Genomic DNA, 27,601 nt, shown 5'->3' with positions numbered 1-27,601 from the left:
AATAACATCCAGCATCTGCAGAGAGGTGCAGAAGAGACTTTCCCATCAGGTGATCTGAACCATAGCTCTTGTAAATATTCCTGGATCCTAATCCTGAGGAAGTCCCACCCTGTCAATGTTAAAGTTCACGTGATCAGGAGGTTTCAATTCTCATTTTTCCTGATTTATTAACAGAGCAACTGTCAGGGTAGAAGTGTATTAGTCATTCAATGGGGAAGTGGAAAATAATGAGAAACTTACGGCTGGTGCATTGTTTTGAATCTGCTCAGCTCATATTCTGATGCATTCTGAAAAGACAGAAAACAAGTTTTTTAAATTAAATGGAGATCATTTTAATCAAGAGCAATTCAAGTAGTGAAATACATGATATTTTAAAAAATGAACAAAGGAAAGACCTGAAAAAACAGTTTTTAGTTCAGTAGCTACATGCTTGTCCCATCTTGGTTAATGCTTAACTTTTTGTTATTAGCCTGTTGTAACATTTCTAGAAAGCTGGTAGTAGAGGCTACATTGCTAAACTGGAATTTTACCAGGCATGTGGCAGATTAAATTAGGTGGGTTAATGAATCTTTCAAGAAGTGATAAGCAAGCCATTTAATATGGTCACTTCATCACAGAATTTCTTTGTATTTTTTTCACTCAAATCAGCAGATTAGTATAACAATGGCTGAGTGGAAGATACTTTAACAATTGCTGGGATATTATTAACCTCATGTTTGCTCTCTTCTTGTTCTAAAGTTCTGCATGACTTCTCAACCCATGAAGAGCTGGTGATGAAAAAGAAATAGAATTTGTAGAGTACTACCTTGGCACATAAGTGCCCATTCTAATGCTGAACTAGCTAATGCAGGTACTGGAAAGAGTTTCCCCAAATGATTTCAATAGTTTGTGTAGCTCTATATACCTCTCACCTCAATGTGAACAAGGAGTTCATGCAGGTCTTTTGATGTTCAAGCTAGTGCACAACTTGCAGGCAAACTTCTCAAGTCAGAGTTTTAAGTTAGTCTAAGTAAAACCTTTTTATATCTGTGGGTTTTTCTTTAGTGCAAAATTTCCAGTGCAGTCTCTGGATTGTACTAAGACCAGGGGTGGGATTGCACACTTTCAGTCCAGAAACCTAATGCTAAAATGCCCCCTTTTCCAGCATAGATTTCAGCAGAGGATAGGTCAGGCTGAAAACATGTCCATTTAATAGATACAATTCTAACCCTCCATCTGTTTTTGTCTTGGGAAAAGCAAATTAATTTGTGTATTTCCTGACACTTTCTAGGTGTACCTATAGTGGATGTGAAATCTCTGAAATAGATACTTTCCAGTGAACTCAGTGATAGTGAGTTCACTGTGGTATGACTGGTGTTTGCCCAGATCTGTTTTTTCTGAATAATGTCCCAGCCATCAGTCCCAAACCAAGCTATTTTGCCTTTTCTCTCACCATCTCATCAGCATGACAGATGGATTTGTATCAGGCATACAAGTGGAGACACTAATAAGTGAATGAGAGAAGATCAAGTGGAGGACATGCACATTCCCAGAGAAAACATATTTCCTCAGTCTATATTTCAATCCCAGTGAATCTCTGCATTTCTTTGACATATTTGTTGGGAAAATATGCCATTTCAGACAGTAGAGAAGCCCCTACATTTAATACTTAGCCTGTAATTATACTGTAACAAAAAGCAGCTGCATATCTACATGTAGTGGATATGGTACTTAGCAGATGATCCAGCAGATCTAGAAATCACCAAATTCCTGAGGAAATTTAAAGCTGCATTGAACTGTGTGATTGCCATTCAGGCCCATCTGGGCTCCTTTGGCTTCATCAGCTGTAGCAGTGATTCACCCCATTGCCTCTGCATATCAATGACCAGCAGAGCAGGGCCATTTCCTCACCTCCTCTTGCACTTTGTAAGTAAGAAGAGGAGGCAGCTATGCTTTTTGTTGCAAAGGTTTGATTCTTGTTCACTCCCTTTTCTTTGCAAAATAGAGTATTTAAACCTTTACTTGTTCGTATAAAGATTGCTGGGGTATAAGGGCTTGATGATTTCAGGGAAATATCTTTGTGTAACTTTCAGTCTTCCCAAGATGCTGTTTTTTGGAATGTGCTGCCTAAGCACAGCTGCCTTTCCACACAGGCAAGTGCTGTGTGTATGGTTAGATCAGGCACTTTTAGAACTTGCAGTGGAGCTTGGTAGAGAAGGAAGCAATGGATCTGAGCCATTCCCTTATTGAAGAATGTTTTATTGAGAGAGTTTTAACCTATTTCTCCTCCCCAGGACAATCTTCAATGAAGGGATCAAGCAATGTGTCTCTCTGAGGTTTGAGATGATTGATATCTATGAGTCCAGCTGAAAGTTTTTTCTTTTTTCCTTCTTCAGTAAAATGCATGATTGATTGAAACTAAGAACTGCTGCTGCTCTTTAGCAGCAGAATTCTGGTCCTAGGAAAGAGTACAAAAATATCTTGCAAACCTCAACACTTTTGAAATTACATGGTAACTTCTGTAGGAAGATGACTAACGCTTCCAGGTTTTAATTAACCATTGCTTCTGTTGTTGCTCATGATATACATTGTTAGTGATTCATATTGGCATGAATGGAATAAGTTGCAAATGAGTACGTGTGATAAAGAAGAAGTTAAAGTCGTTTTTTTCCTGGACGGATTTGTGTTGTCAAATCTACAATGAGGAAATAAAGGGACAGATTGTTCTTAAGGGTTTTTTTTTGTTTTGTTTTCTTTTTTTTTGTTTGGTTGGTTTTTTGTGTGTGTTTGGTTTGTTTTTTGGGTTTTATGTTTACAATTTTATATTAAAGCATAATTATAATTTAGAAAGCATATAAATATATATAGTATTAATATATAATATTAAAATATATAATATTAGAAATTGATAATTTAAAAATATATAATATATAATTTAGTACATAAAAAAGAGCCCATCCTGCTGTAGGTACCTGCCACCATGGGTGCTGACGGAGAGGCTGCCTTGCATCAAAAGCAGAGAGCAGGTATGATCTGTAAAGTCTGGAGCTGTGGGTGCACAGGGGGCTTTGTGGATTTTCACCTGGAGAGCTTTGGACTGGCTCATGCCCATGGACTGTGCAGTGCATGCAGAGCAGTTTGGCGTGTCTGAGGTGCTCTGCTTCTGTGGAGGGAGCAGTGTGGGTGCAGGTGGCTCACATGCTGTGGCTGGGTGGGATTTAGGGCATTTTGCAGTCCTGGGGATGCCTGGTAGGTGGATAAGGGATGGTGAGTGTGGTAGGAAGGCAAAGGGAATGGAGCAGAACGTAGCAACACAAAATGTAGCACATACAACACCCTCATCTGCCCCAGCCATGGCGCTTTTCTAAGGAAGTCATGAACATTTCTGTCAGCAGCCATGGCACTGGATGTGTTTCGGATTCCATCTTTGCCTCGGAGGTTTTCTGCCATGCTTTTACATTGCTGAGACTGTGCAAAGAGATGGTTTCAATGGAGTTGCTGTATAAACAAGTTTTTGGATGTCTTTGGAGAAGATTGTTGATAGAGTTGATTGCATGATACAGTGTTTTCAACTCTGTTTTGAAGTTCATTGATGTATACCTTTCCCCTTCCTTGCTTTCCTCCCCTTGCTGGTAGGCAAGCACTTGTATGAGATGGTTATGGCTGCACGTGCAAAGAATACCTTGAGCAGTCCAGGAGAGCTGTGAAGGATCAGTAGGAGCTTGAAAACATCAGATTTTGATGTGAATGAGGGTGGGGGGATTCCTTTGACATTATGATAAACAAACAAAGTGTGTTGCTAGCTAAACTGTCAATATCTGGACAGTACAGCTTCATGAAAGGCGACAGTCTTGTCATTACTTTGTAAAAACTCAGAGCTACATTCTGTAACTTTGCCAGTTCTGAGCTTTGGAGAGCTTTGTTGTTTTCTGTGGAGTATACATATATTTGACTGTAATAATGTATAATGAATTTGACTTCATCCCAATTTTCTTCAACGATCTTTTTTTTTGCACAAGGAAGTAAAGACAGATCTACTTGACAAAAAGCAATTCCATTTTGTGATAAAGTAAATGCATAATATAGAAGTTCTGTATTCAGTATGACCAAGTTTATTTTAAGGCTAGCTAATGAAAAATCTTCTTAAGAAAAACACCTGTAAAGAGCCCTTGTAGGAGATTGGAGGAATGTACAGCTATGTTTTTGACTCTTGAGAGACAGAGATTTGAAGTATAAATAAAATCTATCTGCATTTAGGCAGTCAGTCAATATAACTGAAAATCTGAAAAATCATAAAATTGTAATAAGCCATATCAATGATATTCCTTATTAACTGGCATGGTAGCCTATCTGTAAGTACTTTGGCATTTCTTAGTAAAGAAATGTAATGGCATTTCTTAGTAGAAGTGTCCTTATGGAATATAAAAATATCTCTGGGGAATAAAAGTAAGATTTCAGTGCTGACCTCTAGAGACACAATCTGAGATATAGACTTTTGTCAGTGACATCTGGCAAAAACTGCCAGTGTCTCAGACTGAGCAAATCATGGAATAAATGCATAGCGGAGTTTTTTTTTTTCTTTAATAAAGGAGAGCTATGCCCCGAGGGGCTGGGGAAGAAGTGGAGAGAAGGTAAATAAAATGTGAGACACTTCAAATTAAAGGTCAGTTCAGAAAGAATTGCATAATATAGAGCTGTTTCTATTGTGAATGGAGAATTACTATTTTTAAGGGAATTGGCCATTTTTAAGTGTGTAAAACTGACATCTAGTGGTAGCAATAGCACTTTGTGCAAAATGGCTTTACAGTGAGACCAGTCTGCAGAGCAGATTAACAGATTGTAACTATATTACATACTAAAATCGCAGTTCTTTGTACTTTAGCTGGGTTTTACAGAGCATTCAAACTAAATCTTGCTTCTTTTAGTAATATCTTGCTTGTATAATGCCAGGTTGTGAGTCATCTTTGTGTATGCATGGCCTCATGCTAGAGAACTGATGAACACATTCATTAGAGGAGAAAAGGTTGAAAGGGGCATGAGGGTTAAAAAAAAAGAAGGTGACAGTAAGGGTTACAGAACTTCAGGGTCAATTGGGAAACTGTTTGGAGATACCATTCTTAGACCTCCAGTGAATGAACAGAAGTCTGGCCTCAGAGCTGTGATGTGCTTCTCAGGTGTGGCATTACTCATGAGTGTAAGCTCCTCTGGGAGAGGAAGCAGGAATTTATGGCCAAAACTGAGATCTCACCTGAATTCAGGCAAGGCATGTGGGCTCTGAATCAATAAAGCACATAGACATATGCTTAAAAAATTCTCATTTTTATTTGCTAAATCATGGTTAATATATTAATTTCTAATTCACATTTTGGTTCAAAGGGCATTCAAAAATATTTTGCTTTTCTCTTTTGTCTGGCTTGTGTCTTTGAAGAAAAAAATCCCTTGGTAAAACTCTGCATGCCTGCCCCACTGAGACTCTAATTTATCTTTGCCTCCAGTGCCGTTATATACATAATGAATAAATTACTAATAACAAGCAAAGATATGCAAAAATGAAATATCAATTATTTTTAAAAACATGGCTTAGGGGCACCATACCTACAGTCAAATGGTGCAATTTAAAATGAACATGGAAAAATATAAAAGCTTAATTCAAAGCTATCTCCCAGATTATAAAATGAAAGAGATCAGCATTAGAAGACTGGGTGAAGACAAAGACAAATCTGAAGGAAGAAGGAAAGGAAGTGTGCTTCAGTGAAATTGTAATTAGAAGTGGGAGGAAAAAATTCATAGATTATTTTTTCTGGGTTAGCAGTTTGTGGCAAGAATTGTCAAACTATATTGATTTATTTCTGGTTGTGTTTATTTTACAGTTTTCTCATTTCATAATAATTGTTGCAAATATTTCAGAGATAAAAGATGTTGGTAGCATAATTCTAATTCAATGTGTGTTTGTGCAGTTGTGCAGTTTCAAGGCTGGAGTGAATCATATGCTGCCTCTACATTCCATTTCTGTTACTTTCAAAACATGGTGAATCATATTTGTTGAACACAAATGTTGACATTCTGCAGTGAGACTTGAGTCACAGTTATAGAAGTGGTATAAGAAACAGCAGCTGTCATTTCAGATAGGCGAGCCTGCTGCTTTAGTGGAAAGCAGAGCTGAGCAGCAATGCTGTTTGCTGCAGAGCTCCTTTCTAAGGATGAGATTGGTTGTTAACACTTGTGCCAGCCAGAGCTGGGAGATGCAATCTTGTCTGTCCTGAACCTGGTAATCCACTGCAGGTGCTTAAGAGCCCTAATAAGCTTCTGACCTTTTGGGTCTGAGTGGGAGCTGTTGCAATGACATGAGGCCAATTGCTGTGTGCAAAGTCACTCTGACTTTGTCTGCACTCCCTGGGGCTGCTTCTTACCTCTGGGACCTTTCCAAAGTTGTGGAAGCATGCTAGTGGCACCAGAATTGTTAATATACATGAGATCTCTAAGATTTCAGAGCAGGTGCCTCTGTTTGGTTTATATAAAACCTTTCATAGTACAAATGTAGTTGTGTTGCTGGCAGTGGTGGTAGCAAGGGAATATATTCAGGATGTGCTTGTTGTAAATACAACTGCTGAGATTGGGTTTCTTGGGCTGCTGTGGATTTGTCATCCCTCATGGAGTGCTGCTGTTATTTTTTTCCTCAGGCATGCTTTTAGTTAAAAACCTGCCAATCTAATACTGTGTTACTAAGAGCTGTGTTCAACATGTAATGGGAGTTTGAGATCTAGATGTTTCCCTTACTGGAAGGAACAGTAGAGTACTCCAAATCCTTTAGGGCAGCTGGAATTTATTACATTGATGGAGACTGTCTGTGGTATTGCTGCTCTAACACTTCAAATTAAAACCAAGGGGGTTTTGGAATTATTTGGTGAAGTGTAATATGCATTGAGCTGTATGGCTCTGAGGATTCTGTACTGCCTCACTTATCACATTTTTTAGCTGTTGAGATCATAGAAATCTGTTTTTTGCTTGACTGAAAGATGTTTTCTTTCAACAGTAGCTCAGTGGACCCCTGTGGTTTGCATTGTTCTGATACTATTGTTCTGGTACTATTGCAGTAGTACCATCTCACGTTAAGAGCTCAGTGAAACCTTAAACTAGTTGACCCTTTATTCCTGTATGTGCCATGAGTGGGTTCACCTATGATTTATTTGTTTATGACCTAGTGTTTCTATCCTGTTGTATACCCCAGGAGCTGTTTGCTCAGGCTTGACTGTCCAAGACTTTTTGAACCTGTTTTACTCAATCTCATGTGTGGAATGTATGGTTCTTCTCCTTGACAGCTGGCTGCAGAAATAGCCTTGTTCTAAGACAGACAGTAAGGTTTGATTTGCAATATAAATCTATTTATATAGTGCATTCAATGGGAAAGGTCATGTTATCTTTCCTAGAACATGATGTCCCCATTAGTGTTAGGCTGATCTGATGGAGAGATGAGAGGTTTCCAAGGTTCTTTCAAAAATTATGCTATCTTCCTCACTGACAGTGTAATGTTCTGTGGGCTGAGCTCTGTCTGTGTTTGCATGTCCTTATTGAAAGGACATTTACTGGAACACAGAAAATAAAACCACTTCCCAAATCTTTGCAGTAATGCACCCAATATATGCTTAAGCAAATTGAGTTTTAGTGTTTGAAAGAGGAAGGAAGTTACCACATATAGAAATAACTGTGTCCACCAGAAATTTAGCCTCAGCAAAAAAGCAGCAGAGCCTCTGCTGATGTAGGCTGCAAGATTAGGAAGTCTGATTTCTTTTTATGAGAAGAAGAGAATTCTAAAGGGCCAGCTGAAATTCTTCTAGTAGAATAATTTATCTCTAAAAATGCTTCATCAATTAAAACAAGTTGTTTTTCAGGGTTTTTTTTACTTCATTGATGATTAAGACTATTAAAAAAATTGGTGAAGTTGAATAAATTAATTTTCATGTTTTTTAAAAAAAGGTAAAAGACCCAAATGGGACATGTAAGCATTACTGCCTTAGTGATTCCAAAGCACTTTATTTTTACTTTTATGGGAAGTTTGCAACTGTTCCTTCTGAATCAGAGCAAAGGGAAATACTGAAGTGTCAAAAGCTCCATTTTTGTCCACATCTAAGAATTGAGGCCTGGAAAATATTTCTAGTCTGTAGTCAAAATACATACAATATTTCTAGTCTGTAGTCACCTGAGAACGGGATATGCTGCAGGAATGTCCTCAGTACAGGGAGTCCTGCTGGAAGCAGACCTGGTGCTTTAAGAACAGACTTTTCCTCAGGACTCAGCCCAAGGTGAGTGCAGTAAGCTGTTGACCCAGTTTAATGGTGACATACAGCAGAATTGACACTGTCAGCCTCCGTTAATAATCTTGCTTTTGTCAGGGCTGAAGCAGGTCTGAGGCCAGCTGCTGCTTCCAGCAGTTACCTGAGTGCTGTTCCAGTAACTGCATGCAGGTGGTTTCAGTCAAGTGGTGCCCTTCAGTGTCTGGCTTTTGCTGTGAAAACAAAGACTGTCCCTTGGCTGGGTGATTATGCACAGTTTCTTTCTAGTTCATATTTCCTATTAAACAATCTGGTTTTGCTATTTGTTATTTCCTTAAGTGAGCAGACATCTCTGCAGGTATGAAAAAGTCCCTTCAGTTCTTCTAATTTGCCTACTGAGGGAATGGAATGAGGCAAGAGCTGAAATGACTGTGGTGGTGGTATTTTCAGTATTTGAATATTGAATTAGTAGGAAGAGTAATGTCAGTAAACAAAGGCTGAGGCTGAGTTGGTGGAAGATGCTCTGTGCATTGCACTGAAATACAAAACTCAGTTTTCTGGGTGCTGACTGTTTCACATCCTGCTCTCATGAGGGACACTGAAAATGACCAGGAAATTGCCTATCAGGAATCAATTCTCAGGTCACTGGTAGCTGAGACTGGCAAGGACTCTACTTTCTTAGGGAAAGTTAAGTCATAATCTTAGTTAACTGCTGCTGTACAAGCCAAGTAACTAAATATGGAGCTCCCCAGGTGTGTCAGGCTGTGGAGACTGTGGGATCAGTCTTGGAGAATCCCAGGCAGTGTGTGACATTGGACCTTCAGCTCTCCCCTGCTGGCCAGGGGCCTGGGAACTGTGCAGATGTGCTCCCTGCTGACACTGCCTGCACAATCTGCTGCCTTCTGCTTTCCTGAATCTAGACAAAAACAATTACAACAAGAACTGCTGGGAAACAGCTGAGACAAAAAAAGCTGTAGAGAAGGAGTATGAGAATCATCTTACCACTCAGAGCAAATACTATGGCAGAAGCTGTCAGCAACAGTTAAGCTGTAACAGCAGTCTTAAAAGCAAAATCTATATGTTCTTGAAAGATTGAGAGAACATCTGCATAATTATAAGCACATTACATTTCATCAAGGGAACTAGGAGTAGCAAATCTTAATTATAAGAATAAATACTCTTACAGAATCAAGAAACCAAATGTGGCTTAGTACATGCTTGTCTACCCTAAACACTTTGATAGCTGCCTGTCTTCTCTTTGGAAAAAAAACCACCTCATAAGCTCCTTGAGCATCTATATTGAAGAAACAATTTCAAATACCCACACAGAAATGTGCTGGCCTATTTGACTTGGAAAGTATTCCCTGGATAGTGGAATAGATTTGCTGTACCTCCTTTGATACTGGTTTAGGTTTTTGAGGTAGTACTGGAGTTCCACTGTTTAGATTTGAATAATTGCAATGGTTATAGCTGTATATGGTTATAGCTGTATATGTATATATAATCACAATGGTTACAGCTGTCCTGTATAGATACTCTTTAATGCACACAGTCATGAGTATGTCATGTATTTATATCTTGAAAATGAGAACCAGATTTGCTTGATTCACATTACCTCAGCCACAGCAAGCAACATCATTAATAGTGACTAATCACTGACTTCAACAGCAAGATCACGACTGCTGCATTTCAATGGCTGAAATAACTTTGTGAAAAGTTCAGCCTTAAGTGCTGGCTGGCAGTCATTGCAAGTAGGGCAAAACACCACATGTAGTGATAATTTAGGTAAGCAGCAGAGGTATCAGGACTGAGCATGATTAAGACCTGTTACTGTGAAGCACACACAGGTTAGACCTTATGCCCGGTCTAAGCTGCTGCACAAACTCAGCCTTTACAACTCTTATGTGTGGAAAAGACTGTCTGCCAACAGTGAATGCAATATGTGGCCCTGGCTCAAACAGGAGAAACTGTTTCTGCCCCTGGAAAAAACAACTAAACATGCTTGTGTCTGTAAATATCTTCAAAGTATGAACAAAATCTGTGTTGGATCGCTGAGGTGAGTCTGGATGAGGACTTCTGAGGTGGGGAGGAGGACAGCTGTAGCACGGATTAGACACCTCTCCCCTGGTCTGTGATAGAGAAAAGGTTGCTGTTTAGTGGTTTATGGCTAGGACAGCTCCAGATTTTGAGATCCACATCTTGAAGGGGCAAAGCCAAAGGCTAGTACAGTATTACTGCATGTGTACCAGTGACACAAAGAGCTTTGCAAACTTTTTAAGTACTTGGCTACAAAGTGTTTAAGGGTGTTTGGTTTAAACATCTGCTTTATTTTTCTTAGTTTGGAAATTTGAAGACAGCCTGTAGATAGACCATTCCCTTCCTCATACCCCACTATCTCATCTTTCTGAGATGCCAATAGATTTGTTAGTGTATTCAAATGGTTTCATTAAAGTATTTTCTGCAATTAATGCAATCAACAATGTCTTTTGTCAGTGCAACACGTTTAGTGCTAATGATGCTTCTGGATGATAGATGTTGTGGAATAGCTATCAAAGTAGAGAGTAACTTAATTTGAGAGGTTTGATTTCCTTTTACTTTAGCTGTCAAGACCTGAACAGTTAGTGTCAGTTAGAAAGAAGCAAAGGAAAAGGTGTTTTGAAAGTTTTTCACCTCCTTTGTTTTTGTGTGGAAATTTAATAGTACAATGACCTGCTTGTGAAGTGACATGTCTATCTAACAGATGTTAGACTGTTAGATGATTTCAAAAGGAAAAAGTATAGGAAAACTCTCAATATATTAGGTGAAAGTTTTGGTGTTCCTGTGTATATTTATATTGCTCTACAGACTGTGAAGCACACATGCCAAGTATGTAAGTGATCTGTGTTTTTTATACTTCTGAATAGCTGCTTGGTCTGTACACACAAACATTTATTTATTTGGATTTCATGCTGGATCTGCATATTTACTCAAGGTCCTGGGGTACCCAGCGTGTGAATCTTTCCCTTCCCTTTCAGCATGATGAATCTTCATAAATGTAAATATCAATCTTTTTCTCTTTGACACTTCACGGTAGCCAGTGAAGTCTGTCTACATCTGAAGTTCTCAAACCTTCAAAGTATTCAGATTTTATAATCTTGCTCCTAGTATATTCATATTTCATAGCATTAGATACTGTTCAGGAATGCATGTGTAACAGACTTCCTTTTGGCCCATTCTTGAAGTGACCCAAGTTAATTTGAGAGGAAGGCAATTTGTATGGGTTCTAAAAATGATGCCAAATGTCATTGAAGTGGCTCTTCCACTACATATAAATATACATGAATCCTCTTTAAAAAAAACTACTTCTACCAATTTTTGAAATTTAAATTACAGTCATTAGCAAGCATGGCTCATGAAGAGATATAAATACCAGAATATATATTTAAAGTCTAAAAATAAATATTTTTGCTTCAAAGCTTTATAAGTCAATGACCCAACATGTTGTTGACAGCCAAGATTAAATGCTTACAAGAAATTCCAAATTTCCACTGACATACAGACACTCTTTCTTTTCCTGGCAGTTCATAAAGCAGCACTTGAGTTTCAGGATGCTGCCATTGCACCATTTTGAAGCAGTATGTCTTTAAATCTATTACCAAGTTTGTGCAAAGTTCAGAGTGTGGGGAGAAAGGAAAAGCAGCATGTTTTCTTTGAGAAAGGTTGCACTTTGAAAGCTACTGGAAGTTTTGGGATGTTAAAAGACAAACCAGCTGAGATATATTAACAGGCAAAGAGCAAGAGAAGAGGTCAGAACTGTGCATGCAAATGTCCTTTCACATTCTAGTAATTTCTGAAGATTCACATGGCTTCCAAAATAAGCTTGTTCCAGGAAAACAATACACATATTTTGAACAGTTCTAATATTAGCCTGTCCTTATAATGGTATCTGGAAGCCAGTGATATTTATGCTGGGATGACTGTGACCAACATGTTAACTTCAAATTACTCTCTTAACCCCAGTTTCCTTGTGTGTGGGAGTAGTTTCTTTTTAGGAAAAAGTCACTGTTGGTTAATTTTATCTCTCCCTTTCTCACCCTCAAACCATTGACTAATACTGAAATTTAGCTTGGAGTGACTATTTCAATTTCTTACATTTAAATGCTTTAAGTGAGGTTTTAAAGAATTTTATTGTGCAGGGTGACTATCATGTAGTGTTTGCATGCAGAAGCAAACTAGGAATTGTGTGAACACTAAACATTTATAAAAACATATATGCCATTCTCTAAATGATTTGATGATTTGTGAAAGTAAAGAGGCAATAATGGATGATTATATTACATAACAACCATCCTTACAATTGGGCATATACACTCGTAAAATAGGAGAAGAACAAAAAGAGAGAGCATTTGAATTTTGATATGTCAATTATCAATTGCTGGCAAATTGTTTATTAGAAGGTAATCTCCCACTGTGTCAAAAGGTTTGTAATGAGTTCAATATCAATGTGAATCAGTTTTTTTTTTGTTGATCATGTGCAAAATAGAAACTTTTTTGGATAAAACTAGGCAATTTTGATTACTTAAATTTCTTCATAGTTCAAGAAATACTCTAAGTACTATTTTTTTAGCATGGCTTTCCACATTCATTCTAGTGAGCAAAGATGCTAGCCATGACCATATTACTTCAGTTATAGGTTCCAATTACTTGTAGCCATTTCTGGTGCAATAAAAGTAAAAAATGAAAAAAAAAATCAAACTCTCTAATAATGTGAGATAGTGATGAAATGGATGGGTGCTGTTGCTAAATCTGTATTTTACCGTCACTTATTTTTCTGGGGGGGGGGGGGAGGGAAGCACAGATTTAAGACTTCAGACATGCAGACTTAGAAAACAAAATCAATTAAGAGACTTGTCCATATAACTTAAAGAAATTACCCATAGTAGTGTGTACCTCTTACATAAAACTAAACAGAAGTGTTGTATTTTTAGTCCAGAAAAATAAAACATTGAGTAATAAAAGTAAAACTTTATTTACTTAGTACTTTCTACTGCTTTTTACATGTGACTGTAGTTACCCAGCCAAATAATATAGTTGCATAGTATTACCAGATGTCTTCTAGAACACTTAAATAAGGAAAAACAAAATATTTTTTTCCTTTTTTTTGCATCATATGCCAAGTAAGTGACCCTGGCATTTCCCACTGTAATATGTTTGTAAAATGAGAATGGCTTCCCACTATTATCCATGTGTGAGAGAGGGAATCTGCAGCTCATTCAGATGTGTGTGAGGTGCACAGCAGCTGGATGTTGGAAGAGTTGTTGACCTGACTGAGAGCCAGGCTTTAGCAGAGTGTCAGTGAATCTGGGTGCTGCTTAACATGATAAAAGTGGCTCTATTTGGCTTTAGCTGATTAAAATTCACAAGTTGATGTTACTTCAAGCTGAAGCTCAACAAAGGCAAAATCATATCCAAGAAACTCTTGATGTTGCAACCATACTTCATGTTGTGTTGTGGAAATTCAGCTATTGTCTGCCAATATGAAATTATACCAGTTTTATCTGTGCTGACCAAATGGATATTTATCACATTTGGAACTAATGTGGTGGTTTGTGTTGTGATGAAAAACATAGGACAACATAAAAAACCTCCTATGACCTAATTGTTGAGTTCCTCAGTTTTATATATTTCTGAATTTATTCATGAGCAGAGTCACAAAAGTCCTTCAAGACCCAACAGAAAATGTAGCTCTGCACTGTAAAGTTCAAGAATACTTAATTGGACAGGGAAAAGGAAGAAACGATAACACCATAAATAATGCATGGTACGGTTCTAAAAAACACTGAAATTTTGTCAGTGGAGGACTTTCTGTTTGGAAAGTGTATATATGACCAAATAAACCCCAGGCTTTGGGGATGATACTATTACAGAATTTATTTGCCCTTTTTTCCTGCTGCCTCTTTAAAATCCAGTGCTGTGTTTGTACAGATGCATTTCCAATACTCTGATATAACCTGAATCAAAAACATTCAGGTAAAAGAGTGAGGTTTTGAGGTTGGTTTGTTTGTTCCAGTGAAGAGTCTCTTACACTTACAGTGTGATGCTGGTGCACACAGACATTTCTATAATCTGCTTTTTATATACTGTGGGACCCAGACAGTCTAATACACAAATGAAATGTTGCATTTTCCCCTTCACAGGAAACTAGGGGTTAAGGGCAAATGTCAGCATTTGCCTTGAGTGGTTCTGAGAGAGTAAAATAGGTCATCAGCTATAAATAGATAACATACATTTGTAGTCTAATGCCTCTTTTTTTATTTTTAACCAAAAAATTGTATGACTTGTTCAATTGGTTTTTATCTCATCCTACATTCAGATGGTTAAGCACCCTGCCTGCTCATATTATGCTGATTAGATGTTCTAGATGTCTAATGGGACATTTAAGTAAGTTTGATAGAAAATCAAGTTTTACTCTATCAGGGTCATACCATGAGAAATGAACCCCATGGCATTTGTAAGGTTTTAATAATTCTCTGTCTTATGCTTTTCAAGGACTCTGTTGCAATGGATGCAGATAATAACACCTTTTAAAAGTGTAAATTGCATTCAAGTAGCAGGGGACAAAATAGTTTAACTGTTAAGGGAAAAAGCCCAGCTACACAGGAACATTGGAAGAAAAAAAAAATAGAAAAGCAAAGTAAAAAACTTCTATAGCATATTGAAAGAATATTAATAAACAAAATATATTTTATAGGAATTTTGTGCCTATCTGCTTATTAAAGTGAAGTAAAATGCTGCAGGTAAGAGTCAAATTCCTATGCTGCCTAAAAAAAGTCAAATACCCTACAAGTAGAATCTGTGTTACTGCATTTGACACACTAATGTGAATTTTGAATAGAATTTACTCTTCAGTATTCCTGGGGCCTAAAATACATGAAATGATTGAAATTCTTATTCTTCTAAGCACTGGTTTTGTAGGACCTCTGGGAATTCTAAATTCTTTCCAGCATGCCTCCTCCTGAGTCCCAGTGTGTGATGTGGTTTCCCAGCAGTCCAACCCAAACTCCAGGCCAGATTCCCTAATGGTAAGGTCTGTGCTTATGCACAAAACTGGCACTGCAAAAACTCATGAAAGATCTCTGCAATTGCATTTGTGTATGTTCTGTTTTTATTTTTTAATATAGGCAAATTCCATGAGTTTTTAGATATGGAAAGATTGATAAATATTTAATAGTGTCTTTTGAGACATTCTAAGAATGGCTGGAAGCTTTTGCTCTTAGCACTATGCTGAAAACTGACAGCTTTTGCAAGACATCTGCTGATCTTTTTAAGTTAAAGACAATATTACATTGAAATTCAGAAGTCACCACATTAGTAGCAATCTATAGGCTTGGTGTTCCTGTTGTGTTTGCTTTTTTTCCCCCTTCCCCTTATCATCATGCTTATTCAGAGCAGATGTCATCAAGCAAAAAAAACCCAGGATGGCTTCATTTTACTAAGGGAAACTCCCTGACTCTTGGTAACTTCCTCAATGCTTCTAGTTTCTATAACTTTGCATTGCAGACTTCATATACTTTCATTTTAGATGCCTTAGGCTTTTTCATACAGCCATAATAGCTCAGTCAGCATTAGCAAAAAGTGCTCAGGTTATTGTGGGTTATACGTAAATCTTAGGCTGCAAGGGTTTCTAAGTGAAAATCTACCATCAGAACTGTCCTGGCATAATTATCCTCAGATAATACCCCTGTGGATGTCCTGTGGGGGTAACAGTGTACTTGTTTTAGGTTCATTCATGTCACTTTGCAATTAGTAGCTTTGTAGTTGCAATATCCAGATAGGTTTCAACAAAAGAGTATTCCTTTTCCTGCCTTTTTTTTTTAATTAAAGTTCTTTTAATATTTTTTTAATAATTTCTAGTTATTTTTAATTTCTGCACTTAGGACTCCAGTTAGTTCCTTGATTAAGAATAGCAGGTTGAAATGTATCTCCTTGGAAGTTTATCTCATTTTGGCACTAACATCACCCACTGCCTCAAATAAAATGTTTATATTCAAGGCCTTTCCAGGTTCCCTCTGTTTGCAATAGAAACTTAGACTAAAGTCAGCTGTACATAATGCAATCCTGTTTTTACATAGAAGGCTGATGAATTTCTCTCTTTCTGAACTCAGTAGAAACAGACAACTTAAAACTTCAGACTCTCTCCAGCCTATTCCCAAGGAGTCCCTTCTTCCTGCTGTGTTGTCTGGTTCTCACAGGGTTTTCTTGTTTTCCATGGAATTGTACATGTGTTCACCTTTCCAAACCAACAGAGCCCTAAGAGTCGGCCCTTTCTTGGAAAAACTCCTCTATAACATAAATTTTTAACTTTGTTCATGCTTTCTTATGAGAATTGCTAATATTCACCTGGCTTTAGTCTTTACTGCAGAAAAGTGTGCTTTGCCAGAAGCCTTTGGAAATATCTCTCAGGTTAAGAGCACTATGGTGCCCCTCTTCAGCCACCCCTTTAAGGATGAAGTAAGGAGTGGAGAATGAGGAATTGTATTGGAAACAGATAATAGGAAAGCAGAAGGACTAAATTCTGATTAGGCATGCTAGAAGATTTCTGAAATGGTTAGCAGCTGGTATTTAACAATGGGGTAGTGACTATGGTTTCTGGCTCAATTTTTAATCGTTACTAATGATTTTGCACATTGGTATTGTGAAGCAACTTACGTGTATTGTCAAATCTCCTGATCTTTCGTGAAGGAACAGGTACAAAAGCAACCAAAATAAAGGTTCTTCTAATCACAAATCCTCTAAAGAAGGAGTGCACTTTTATAACTAGGATGCTTGAACAAAACCAGAAACAGGAGGAGATTGAAAATTACAAAGCCCAAGGCTCTCTGGAGTTTTCCTATTTTTCAGTGAAGGGCTTACAAAGTCCCCGTTGGAAACTATGACACAGGGGCTTAATTTCCACAACTTCTCACATTCTTTTTCATGTTCCCTGAACTTGAAAGGTACACAAAGCTCAACATTTAAAATTATCAGCAAACTTTAAGAACAAAGAATTCTGTGTCAAAAGATATTCCTTTAATCCATATTTAATGTAATTATGACTATCATGACATTTAGAATTCAATTGAATTGTTATGGCTGGAGCTTAAAGACTGGAAAGCAGACAAGCACTTTACATCCTTTGCAACTACTACATAAAACAAACAAAAAAAGTTAAAATAATTTCTGGCAGCAGCATTTGGAATATGAATAGAAATACTCTTCATCACAGAAAAAAAATAAGGGGCCACTCCTGCAATAAATACTTTTGCATGGGCTCAGGATTTTTTACTGCAGGATTCCATTGCTGGGTTATGACATTAGACAGTTTTATTAAGTTGCTTTTGATATATTTGAAAATACTTGGCAGAAAAAGAATTCAAAATTATTGGATAAAATTCAGTTTCTAAGCTAACTATCATGGGAATCCAGCAATAATGATGTTTGACTTTGTATCTCAGTCTAATAATTTCTTTTGAGTGTTTTATTTGCTAATATTCATATATGTTTAACTAATAACTTGATTGCTAAAATGACATGTGTTCTTGTGTTCCAAGAATGATGTGTATTTTCCCAGTGCCCTGGATTTCAGAAATTGTATCTACATTCAGTAATACAGCTTCATATTTATTTTGCCTTTTTTTTTTGAGAATAAGGATAAATATGCAGATTTTACTTTTACTTTACAATTGTCTTATGCAGTACCCTTGTACCTTGTGATCTGGTTGAAGATGATTGATAAGCAGCAGAGGTGTTTAGCTGTAAAATATCTTTCTTTTAGTCCATGCCTCTTTAAAGTGACTCTTTGTTTCTTGTTATGGGATAAGTTAAACAACATTTGTCTTCTTTCTAAGACATGCTCTTACCATTTTCTTATTTTTGAAATGACTCTGAGTAACTGATTCTGCTTTCAGAAACAGTTTCCTATTTGGTTAGAAACAGCAAGAAACAGAACCAAAGCCCTCTGGACTTGGCAGCTGCTGATGTTCAGGGGACCCAGGGAGCTGTTCTCACCTGGCCGTTTGCTCTGCCCCCCACTGCATCCCTGTAAGAACTGCTCGGGGGCAAAGCTTGCGCTGCTCTACTCTTTGTTATGTTTTCTGCTTTCTCTTTTAATGCTTTGCATCTGTCTCCCCGGAGAAGGAACTATTTTCAGTTTCTTCCTGCCCTGAAAACTTTCATTTTGAACAGCTTCATTTTAAATGTGTTTTCAAAGTCTGTGAGGTACTTGCTAAAGGGGTAGGTGCTAAGATCACTTCTCTTTGCACAAAACAAATGCAGCTCTTAAGGTGCACAGCTCCTACTACTATCCACTCTTCATTGAGAAAGTGATCACAGCCTGTAGAAATACCTGGAAATTCAGGTGTTTCTGAAAAAAATACTTTTGATATCTAAGGCACTTCTGCTGCCTCTGACAGGAAACCTTTACATCTGTGAAGAATGGAAATGAGGCAAGCCTGAAGGAGTGTAAATCCATGAGGAATGCCAGTAGGAGAAATTTCAATCCATGACTAATAGAAACTAATTAAGGAGCAAAGGGAAGGAGGGCCCTGGCTAAAAGAGGAGCAGAAACAAAGCACTGGGTGTTGGAAGGCACTGGAGGCAAGGAGGTTTAAAAGGGAGTGGGTGAAGAGGGGCTCAGTTGTGGTGAAATGCAAAGGGCAAGGTGGCAGATGGTAGATAAATAGGAGAAAGCAACATCAGATCAATAAAAATAGTGTAAAAATGCAACTAAATTAATGCAGTTATATGGTCTAATTTAGTTTTGTAGCTGAAGATGTGTATTTTTGTAACATCAGTTTTCTGTGGTGAGCAATCCTTTTTTTTTTTGCCATGGTAACCTTGTGTGCTTGCCAAAGGCAGGACAAACAATGCCTACATCACTTCTACTTCCAAAACAATTGGGTGTGCCAAAACTTTAATATTCAAGTTTTGTGTCATTGCAAAAAGCTTATTTTATGGCTTTCTGAGATATGCAGTGTATTATTAAACCCTGGATGTGCACTTGGGTCATTAAGGTGTCAACAGCCAGCCCATGGGTGGGACTCAACAGTACCTGCACCTGGGACCATGCTTCTCTAACCTTACCTAAGCTTGCCATGCTTGCTTGACACCCAGGGAAAACACTGCAAGACTCTTTGCTCTTTCCCAGAAGAATTAACTTATAAGAATGTACTTAGTAAGTCTTCAATTTCTTTTGTTTATATAGGACTTAGAAAAGAGCTTTCCCCCCTCTCTGGAAACCCAAGGCATTCATGGTCTGAATTTTATTTGTCAAACTAAGTATACAGGGGCGGATGTCAGATCAATCTGAAAAGTACCTGATGCTGGTTATCTTTTTTCCAAGCAGATATCCAAGCCACCTAAACCAATTTTAATGTCTTTCTACCTATTCCCATATCTCATGCTGTGAAAATATCACTCCCATCATTGGGAAATACTCTTTTAGCTGAAACTGGGGAAGGTGGGAGATTTCAAATAGCAGCAGAGGAGCTCTAGGTGTGGTGTGTTTGGTTGTTGTGGTCACCATTGAAAGCAGATGTGGTTCCTGTGCTTTCCTGTCTGCTGCTTCTGCATTGCAGGGATGGGAGGGAGCACCCAAGTGAGACCAGGGCTGCTTTTTCTGGACAAGAGCTGCTTTTTCTCAGTAGCAATGCTGACAGAAATGGATGTCAAAGGACAGGCTCGGTGAGTTGAACCTGACAAGCTCTGGCAGTGTTTTGCACTGGCAGGGAGTCAGGAATCTCCCACAGGAAGACACCAGTTCCATTTTTAAAATATTATTCAAAAATCCCCAGTAGAGTATTTGTGAATAACATGGCTCTGGTTTTCTCCAGGGCATTCCTATTCCAGCCATGCAATTCAAAACACATTTTGAAAGAGCAAAAAAGATGAGAAATACATAAAAGTAGTTTAGAATCAATGCCTGACCATTTTTGCTGTGTTTAGATTTCTTTTAGTGAATTTCTATATACAAATCTAATAAGAAAGTCTCCTATTTTTAGTTCTGAAGTTCAAGTAAAACTTCCCTGTTTTTATATATTTTTCAATCTGTCACTGGGAATTCAAAACAGAATTAAAAAAAAATCAAGCAAACAACCTACACTTAGAGGGAACTGAAAAGCCAGGAGCACACTGTAGCAAGTTCAGACATTAAAAGCAAGAGAGAATATAATATGCTCTGTGCAATGCAGCTGTGGCTTAATGCTGATTTGCACATTAGGACTAGATTAGCATCACTCAGATGTGACCTGCATATTGAGTAACTATCAAAAGTATGGTACTATTGATGAAAAATGAAACTGCATGGTACACTTCAGATCTAATATACCAACCTTTTGTGTTTTTAGATTCTACAGAAGTGTAAAAGAAGCCCTATTACTTCTAAATTTTAATGAAATGCATGTAATTTATTTTCCTAGAAAAGTTCAGTTGGATGCTCAGTATGTTTATAAAATAGAATATGATATTACCATAAAAATGATTGTTTTTTAGCCACTCAAAGGGAAGAAATATTCAAAGAAATGACCATATAAAGGTTGATTTATTCTGAAGGCAGTCAAATTGATTTAAGGTGTTGTGGCCAACTCATCATAGATTTTGTGGCTATAATGCCTGCATGACTCCGAACACTTTAAAGTTCAAAAAGACCTTACTGTTGATAAATGTTTGATTCACTTTCAAATAAAATGCAGTTTGCATTTGACATGAAAGATTTTGTGCTCCCTAAGTTGTTTTGTGTTAGTTCAGTGGCAGGCTATAGGATAATTACTTTCTGCAGCATTCTCCCAACATTTGACAATATTCCTCTTTGGAAAAATTGAAAAGATGGGTGTGCTCACTGGGAAACCAGGAAATAAGGGCACATCTGGTGGGTTGGTGTTTATATCTTTGCTAAAAGTGCAGTATGCTGGCTGCAGATCTTTCTTTCCAGGAAAGCTTCCCTCCAGTGCTGCCCAGAAGTGGGCTGGCACGACCTCTGGATTTTGGCACATCGCACTGGCACAAAACCCCTGCACAGCATGTTCTTAGGGGTCAGTGCCATAGCAGGGCTTTGGGGCAGGCTGGAGGAGTGACACTGTGAGAAGAGGGGGTTGGCTGGGAGTTGTGAAGGCTGGGATGGGTTGGTGTTGGGGTGGCTCCCCTTGGGGTGCCCTGCCTGCCTTCCCAGGCACTCGGATGTGCCTTCTGCAGCTGGGATGGAAGACAATCTTCCAGCTGATGCAAAGGTAAAACAGCAACTTGGGCCCCTCTGAATGTGCTCACTGTGTTCTCATGTCAGATACCACAGAGTTGCTTTCTTCTTTATCTGCCAGGCTAAAAGGAATTTTCACTTTTAGTGATTCCTAACAGATATCATAGCAAAACCAGATCTGTATCTAAATGTTCATCTGACTGTTGCTAGACACACAGAAACACCACACATGTATTGTGAGATCTCCATGTGTGCACAGGGTGTCTATGCACACACAGCAGCAAACCTGTATTTGCTTTTTAAAAATTATTATGTAAAGGTAAACCTGTCACTTCTATTTACTAGGTGTCATCAGGCTTGTTCAAGTGTTTTTAGGGTTTTGGGCTTGGTTTTTTTGGTTCATTGCTGTGTAGTGATAGATGGCCAGCTTTTCTCTAATGATTCTAATCTCAATGTCTAAAGGTGATATTGAGCTTCTGTTTAGACTTTGCAGACAGGAGTAGAAAGAAATAATATTCTTCTGATAACTGAAGGATAAACTGAAGTGCAAACCCTCAGGTTCTTGCAAAAGACAGTTAACAGGCACATAACAGCTTCAGGACTTGTAGGATTTTTGAATTCTGAACATCTCTACAGAACAGTAAATGCAGTTAAGGAATCATGCTATATGTTATGTAGAAAACCTCAGATTTTCTGAGTGGCAATGACCAACATGTGGTTACTCCATTGGATACTGTGCTTTCTAAACACACCTTGTAGCAGATAAGGAACATTTAATTTCTGGTTAGTACAGATTTCTCGTATATTGGGCTAGGAGCTTGGAATAAGAAACTTGGCTGTTGATTTAATTACTTTTAAGTTGATATAAGTGTTAGCTTGTACATAGGAGAACAGCATCTTACAGTTAGTCAAATAAGGCTGTTAATGATAGAAAAATATAGGTATTTAAATTTTTTTAATATTGTCATAATTAATTCTGTTTCAAGCATGCAGATTTATCATGTTGGCAATGCTACTGAGCAATTCAATTAAAGAATATATAAAATTTGGAAGAAAGTTTCTACCAGTGTGTGAGACCTGTCTCAATTTTTCTATACAGACATAAAAAATATATGTTGCTTATTGGGTTGCATGTATGATGCCGTGTTTTTGGCAGTGCAAAATAGTCTTTAAAGCTATTTTGAAGACACTGCATAGTTTGGAGAACATACTAGCAAATACTTTTGTTTTTACTCATACTACTTTTCTATTGTAGACTGTCCAAAGGTCATCCATTGTTCTCCTTGCTTTTTTCACTTGTGTTTTGAATAGGTTGCCACTAACATCTGAAATTACTTCTCAGTCCACTGCTGCTCTACAGCTTTATTTACAGAGTCACAGGAAGCTGCCACATCCACCCTTAACTTTAACTTCACTGCCTCTCATCCAGTGATGGGGACTGCAGCACCTTCAGTGATCCAGTTTGAAATGGATGGATGGGACAGGCATCAGTGTGGACTTGGCAGCTTTGTCAGCCCGACTGCATTGGTGTGAGCTGGTAAAACCCAGTTTTACTCTGTGGCCATGGTGCACCTGCAGTCTCATGAATCATGTTGCAGCACTGAAGCTCTTGTTAGAGTAAACAGCAGATATAACTCCTGATGCACCCAGGAAACAGTTCTGTTTAGCAATGAATTGCCAAGCAAACATATTATCTCTGCAGTGCATAAATGCACCATAACAATAATTTTACCTTTAAATAGGTTTTAAGGAACTTTCTTCAGTAGTTAGACAGATGGTATTATTGATAGAGGAATTGCTGCAGTTCAAGGAGTTACTTTAGTCTTCTCTCCTTATTAGTTGCAATCAATTAAACATGCTCATACAAAAAATTCTACAGAGGTCAGGAAAGGACATTATCAGATTTTTCAGGCATTGTTTCTTTAAACTTTTACTATAAAATTTACGTACAATTCTGTGCTGGTAAATATTCTTAATAATGCAATTTTTATCAAAAAGCTTTTACATAAATGATGGCTTTAAAATATCTATACTGTTAAAAAACCCCACAACCTCCTCATATTTCATGAGCTGTCCCCTGCCACACCTGTGTGCTGATGGCTGATTATATCTGCCCTTTCTCTGGAGGGGGGAAGGCTGACTGGGATTTCTTTTGTGTACAGGGATTCCTTGAGTCAGAGGTGGAAATCAGCCCACTCAAATGCAAGATCAAAGCAATTGATGAAGAGTGTATAGAGAAGGAAACATTTCACATTATTTCCTGGCACTGTAAGGGGTACAATCCCCAAGCTGAAATACACCCGAGTGAGAGCTCTTATGGAATATTTGCTTACCAAGAAATGAGATCCACTCATGCACAGTTTTTCTACAACCACAGCAGATTCAGGCATTCCAAACTGAGGTGAGAAAAAAGACAAGATTGCAGTAGTGTGAAACTTGGCGTTTGTAAACAAACTAATTAATATTTCCATGCTCAAATACTCAGGGTTGTGGAAATTGTTATACTACTTGACAAGGATAATTAGAAAAAGAGTATTGAGTAACTGTAATGCTCAGGCAGTGACTTTCACGTAAGAGATAAGACACAGTTTTACCTCTTTCTTAGGATGAAAGATTACAGGGGATAAGGGCTAATGAAATTGTGGATGGAGTAGACAAAAAGAGATTTCCAAGCAGCAAATATCATATAAGTGGAGCAAGGAGCCCAACAGGAGTACTGTGGATTGCTGTGGGATAAGAAGCCAGAATTAGAAACAGGTTAAAAGGTAACCTGAGGAAAAAGCTAAGCAGTAGCCATGCCATCATCCCACATGGCTGTTTACCAGCCTCTGTTTGGTCTGCTTGACTTTGGTACCAGCTATTTGGGCTGTGTCTTGCACTTACCATGCTGATGGGCATTGCTGGAAAGAACTCAGGCTCAGAAACAGGGTTTTTTTTTCTGTAACTTGGCTGTGGTAATCGTGTTTTTTAACAAAGTTGATGTTAATTATAAATTCAAATGAAACCAGAATGTCCAGAAATATTACATCTTGAAATAGAACTAACTGCTGAATAGTAGTTTGGAAAAAATGGACACATTGGATTTTCTATTAAGGAGAGGAAAAGAATGCATCAAGGCTGAAGATGTCCTAAAAAAATCTCATGGTGTGTTAGATGACTTAGTGTGGCTTTTGAAAGAAATTAACTGCTATGCATAGAAAGTGGCAAAAAAATTTGGGAATCTTTTCTTTAAGAATGTACCACTCTCAAATTGAGTTTTAGTATTTGTAATGCTTAGATGTAAATGTCAGTATCAGTACTGACCAAATCAGATGCTAACAGAGAAATATTAGGGCTATAAGTTCTTATAGACGTAGTTATGTGGCCTTCCTAAGATAATTCTATATTTCTAGACTACTTAAAACTGATCATGCTTAAATATTCAGTGTGTATTTTTTCTACTTTTTGATATGAAAATGTCCTGTTCAGATATATATTCTTTTTTTGGTCTGTTAGCTGATAGCCCTTGGTTTATAAATTTTTTTCTACTATGATTGGGAGAGTCCTGCTTGTTTGCAATGCAGAATAGATCACAATTCAAAGGGGAGGGTTGCTGTGGTTGTTGCACTAGTGGTCATTTGTGCATTGTGTTAATTTGCCATCTGTTGAATAGGTGTTGGTGAGAGACAAATAATCAAGGCTATGGACTTTCTGCTTCTCTTGGCTGGTGCTCATCTATTTCTAGTTTCTACCAATATCTTCAGTTACTGGCTTGATGAGCTGCTTTTGAGCTTTGCCTTATGCTATTAATCAAGCTTTTGTGTAAGGGAAAATTTGTTCATTTTACATGGTTAATGCATTAGGCAAGTGGGTGTATTGCTGCTGGTGTTTAGTGATGACCATGGAACTGTTAATTTTCTTGAGATTGCATTAACTTTTCTTACAAGTACATTAAGGTCAGTACTAGGAGAGGGACCAGACTATATGGCAAATGGAGGCCAAGTAGATAATCTCTGAACACAATATGGAATATTTCAGTGTTGCAACTACAGCATAGGTGCAAGATGACGTTGAGGTACATCCACATGGCTAACAGGTCTCCATTACTATCTTCACTTACTTATGAGGGAAAATGCAAAATCTGTGTGGTTAATTATTATTTAGTAGTTAAGGTATTGATTTTATACAAAATGAGGCTTTCATGAGGCTGGAAACACTTTGCAGAATGGCTAGTCAAGAACTTCTGTATTTATGACGCAAGAAAATCTATATCATTAAGACTTAAATTTCAGAAGATACTAAAATTGCATGGTACACATGTACATACCCATTATATGTATGTATTGTGGCATCAACATGAGTATACCTCTAGAAAACCCAGCCTCAGTCACAGACCACGGAAGCTGATATTATTTTCCTGAAGGTTGATGTATTATTTTCTGTTCAGTGCTCACTGCTTGTCTATCTTGTGTACCTGTCCTGCACAGTACTCAAAACCTTCTCTGAACCCAGAATGATTTTTTTCAAAATTGAACTGTTCTACAGTGGATTACAGGTAGAAATCTAAAACCTGAGTAATAGTATTCAGTAGGTTAAAAGGAAAAATGTGATTAAAAAAGGCTGTATCATGGAGGATATATTTTCTATATCTGAGAAGAGATTAGTAAGATAGTGAAAGATGTCTTTGAAATGAGCTTGGAATACTTTGTGCAATTCAGGTTATTTTAGATATACTAGAAAGGACCTTGTAGAACAAAGAAATATACAAGCCAACAAAGGACTGACTCAATTCCCCCCCCCAAAAGTTCAAGTACAACTTAAACAACATCTAGCAACTACTGGTGTGTATATATGCATTGAGAAGAAAACATGAAGAGTAGATTCTTATTTACATGCTGTAAATTTTAAAGCTATACTTACATATAAAACTAGACATACTTTCTCTGAAATGATTATTTTTTCCCAGTAGGAAATAAATTTGGGCATGAAATATCTTTTCTCTTATAAGCAATACTCCTGTGAGAAAACATTTTTTGTATGGTTTGTTATGTTGGAGATCTTTGCTTCTACCATGAATTAGATTTCTACAGAAAACTGAACTTATATATAATATAAGTGGTGACTAAACTATTTTTAGTACTTTTAAATATTTGTGGTAGATGTAGGATAAGATATCTCGTTTTCAAGGATAAGTCCAGTGTTTCTGCTAGCTGAATATAGACTGAACTCTCTAAAGTCTTACATACAGATTCAGTACCTGTCTTAAGAGATCTGCAACTTGAAAAGCTGTCCAGTTCTCAAACTCCTCTTGAGATGGTAGTTTTGTGGTCATTCTTCTCTCCAGGGAGAAAAAACTTGATCTGCATGAATACTACTGAACTCTTGCTTTACTCTTTTTTTACTGATGTAGAAATCTGAAGGGGAAGTCCTTTTTGCAACTTTTTTCCTGTTTGGTCACTTAAAGTGAACGCCTGTAAAGGGTGATTTAGGAAGTCCCAATGTTCTCATGTGAGTGACTCCAGTATAAGGAACTGGTTGTTATATCAACATATGCACATACCTGTCATTACTGAAAAAGTTCAAGTGTCTCATCTGCTATCCTTAAAATTTTCCTGCATGCTTTTTACTGTTAGAGTGACTGACAGGTCAGGTGTTGCCAGTGAATACGTATTTCCTATTTTTTGCCTAGGCAGAACACTGAATCTGGCAGAACTCCATTCCCAGAGTTGCAGAAATATGACTGAAGCTCTTGCATCTTAAATTTGGCCTCCTCAGAAAAACCTTAGAGGTACTTGGCTGGCATATTATGAAAAAATGATGTTGAATTTCATAGTGCTTTTTGTTGTTCAGTGTTTCAGAAAGTTGGCTGTGAGTTTTTCCAAGGGGGGTGCCGTCTTCCTGGATGTCAGGAGGCAGCAATACTCCTTCCATTATATGCAGAACCAGAAGAGAGAGGTGCATGTATTCCTTACAAGACAGTTTGCTTGCCTAGTTTGAGTGCAGGAGTGATTTTGTCTGTTGTAGAGTTGTCATGAGTTGTGAAGGTGGGAAGCAGCTTGGTAGGAGTTGTGTGAGTTACAGGTTTAATGGCTGCTTACACGAAACAACCAAATAACAGATGGCATCAGGTGTGGAACATTAATAATGTGAAGTGCAGGCTGTTTGC

General features: G+C 37.7%; 1 protein-coding gene across 1 annotated transcript in view; it reads right to left on the bottom strand.

Annotated features, from left to right (window-relative positions):
• Positions 1-26,779, bottom strand: part of BLNK (B cell linker) — an 85,997-nt gene extending 59,218 nt beyond the window's left edge. Inside the window, exons 1-3 of the mRNA XM_059477023.1 lie at positions 26,693-26,779; positions 23,790-23,852; positions 241-287 (exon numbers count right to left, since the gene is read on the bottom strand). Of these exons, the coding sequence (XP_059333006.1) occupies positions 241-287; positions 23,790-23,852; positions 26,693-26,767 (185 nt within the window). The 5' untranslated portion in view covers positions 26,768-26,779. The remainder of the gene's footprint in view (positions 1-240; positions 288-23,789; positions 23,853-26,692) is intronic.
• Positions 26,780-27,601: the final 822 nt, after the last annotated feature.

The sequence above is a fragment of the Ammospiza nelsoni genome, chromosome 8, assembly GCF_027579445.1.
Source record: "Ammospiza nelsoni isolate bAmmNel1 chromosome 8, bAmmNel1.pri, whole genome shotgun sequence".
NCBI lineage: Eukaryota > Metazoa > Chordata > Aves > Passeriformes > Passerellidae > Ammospiza > Ammospiza nelsoni.
This window is presented reverse-complemented; position numbering and strand designations above follow the sequence as displayed.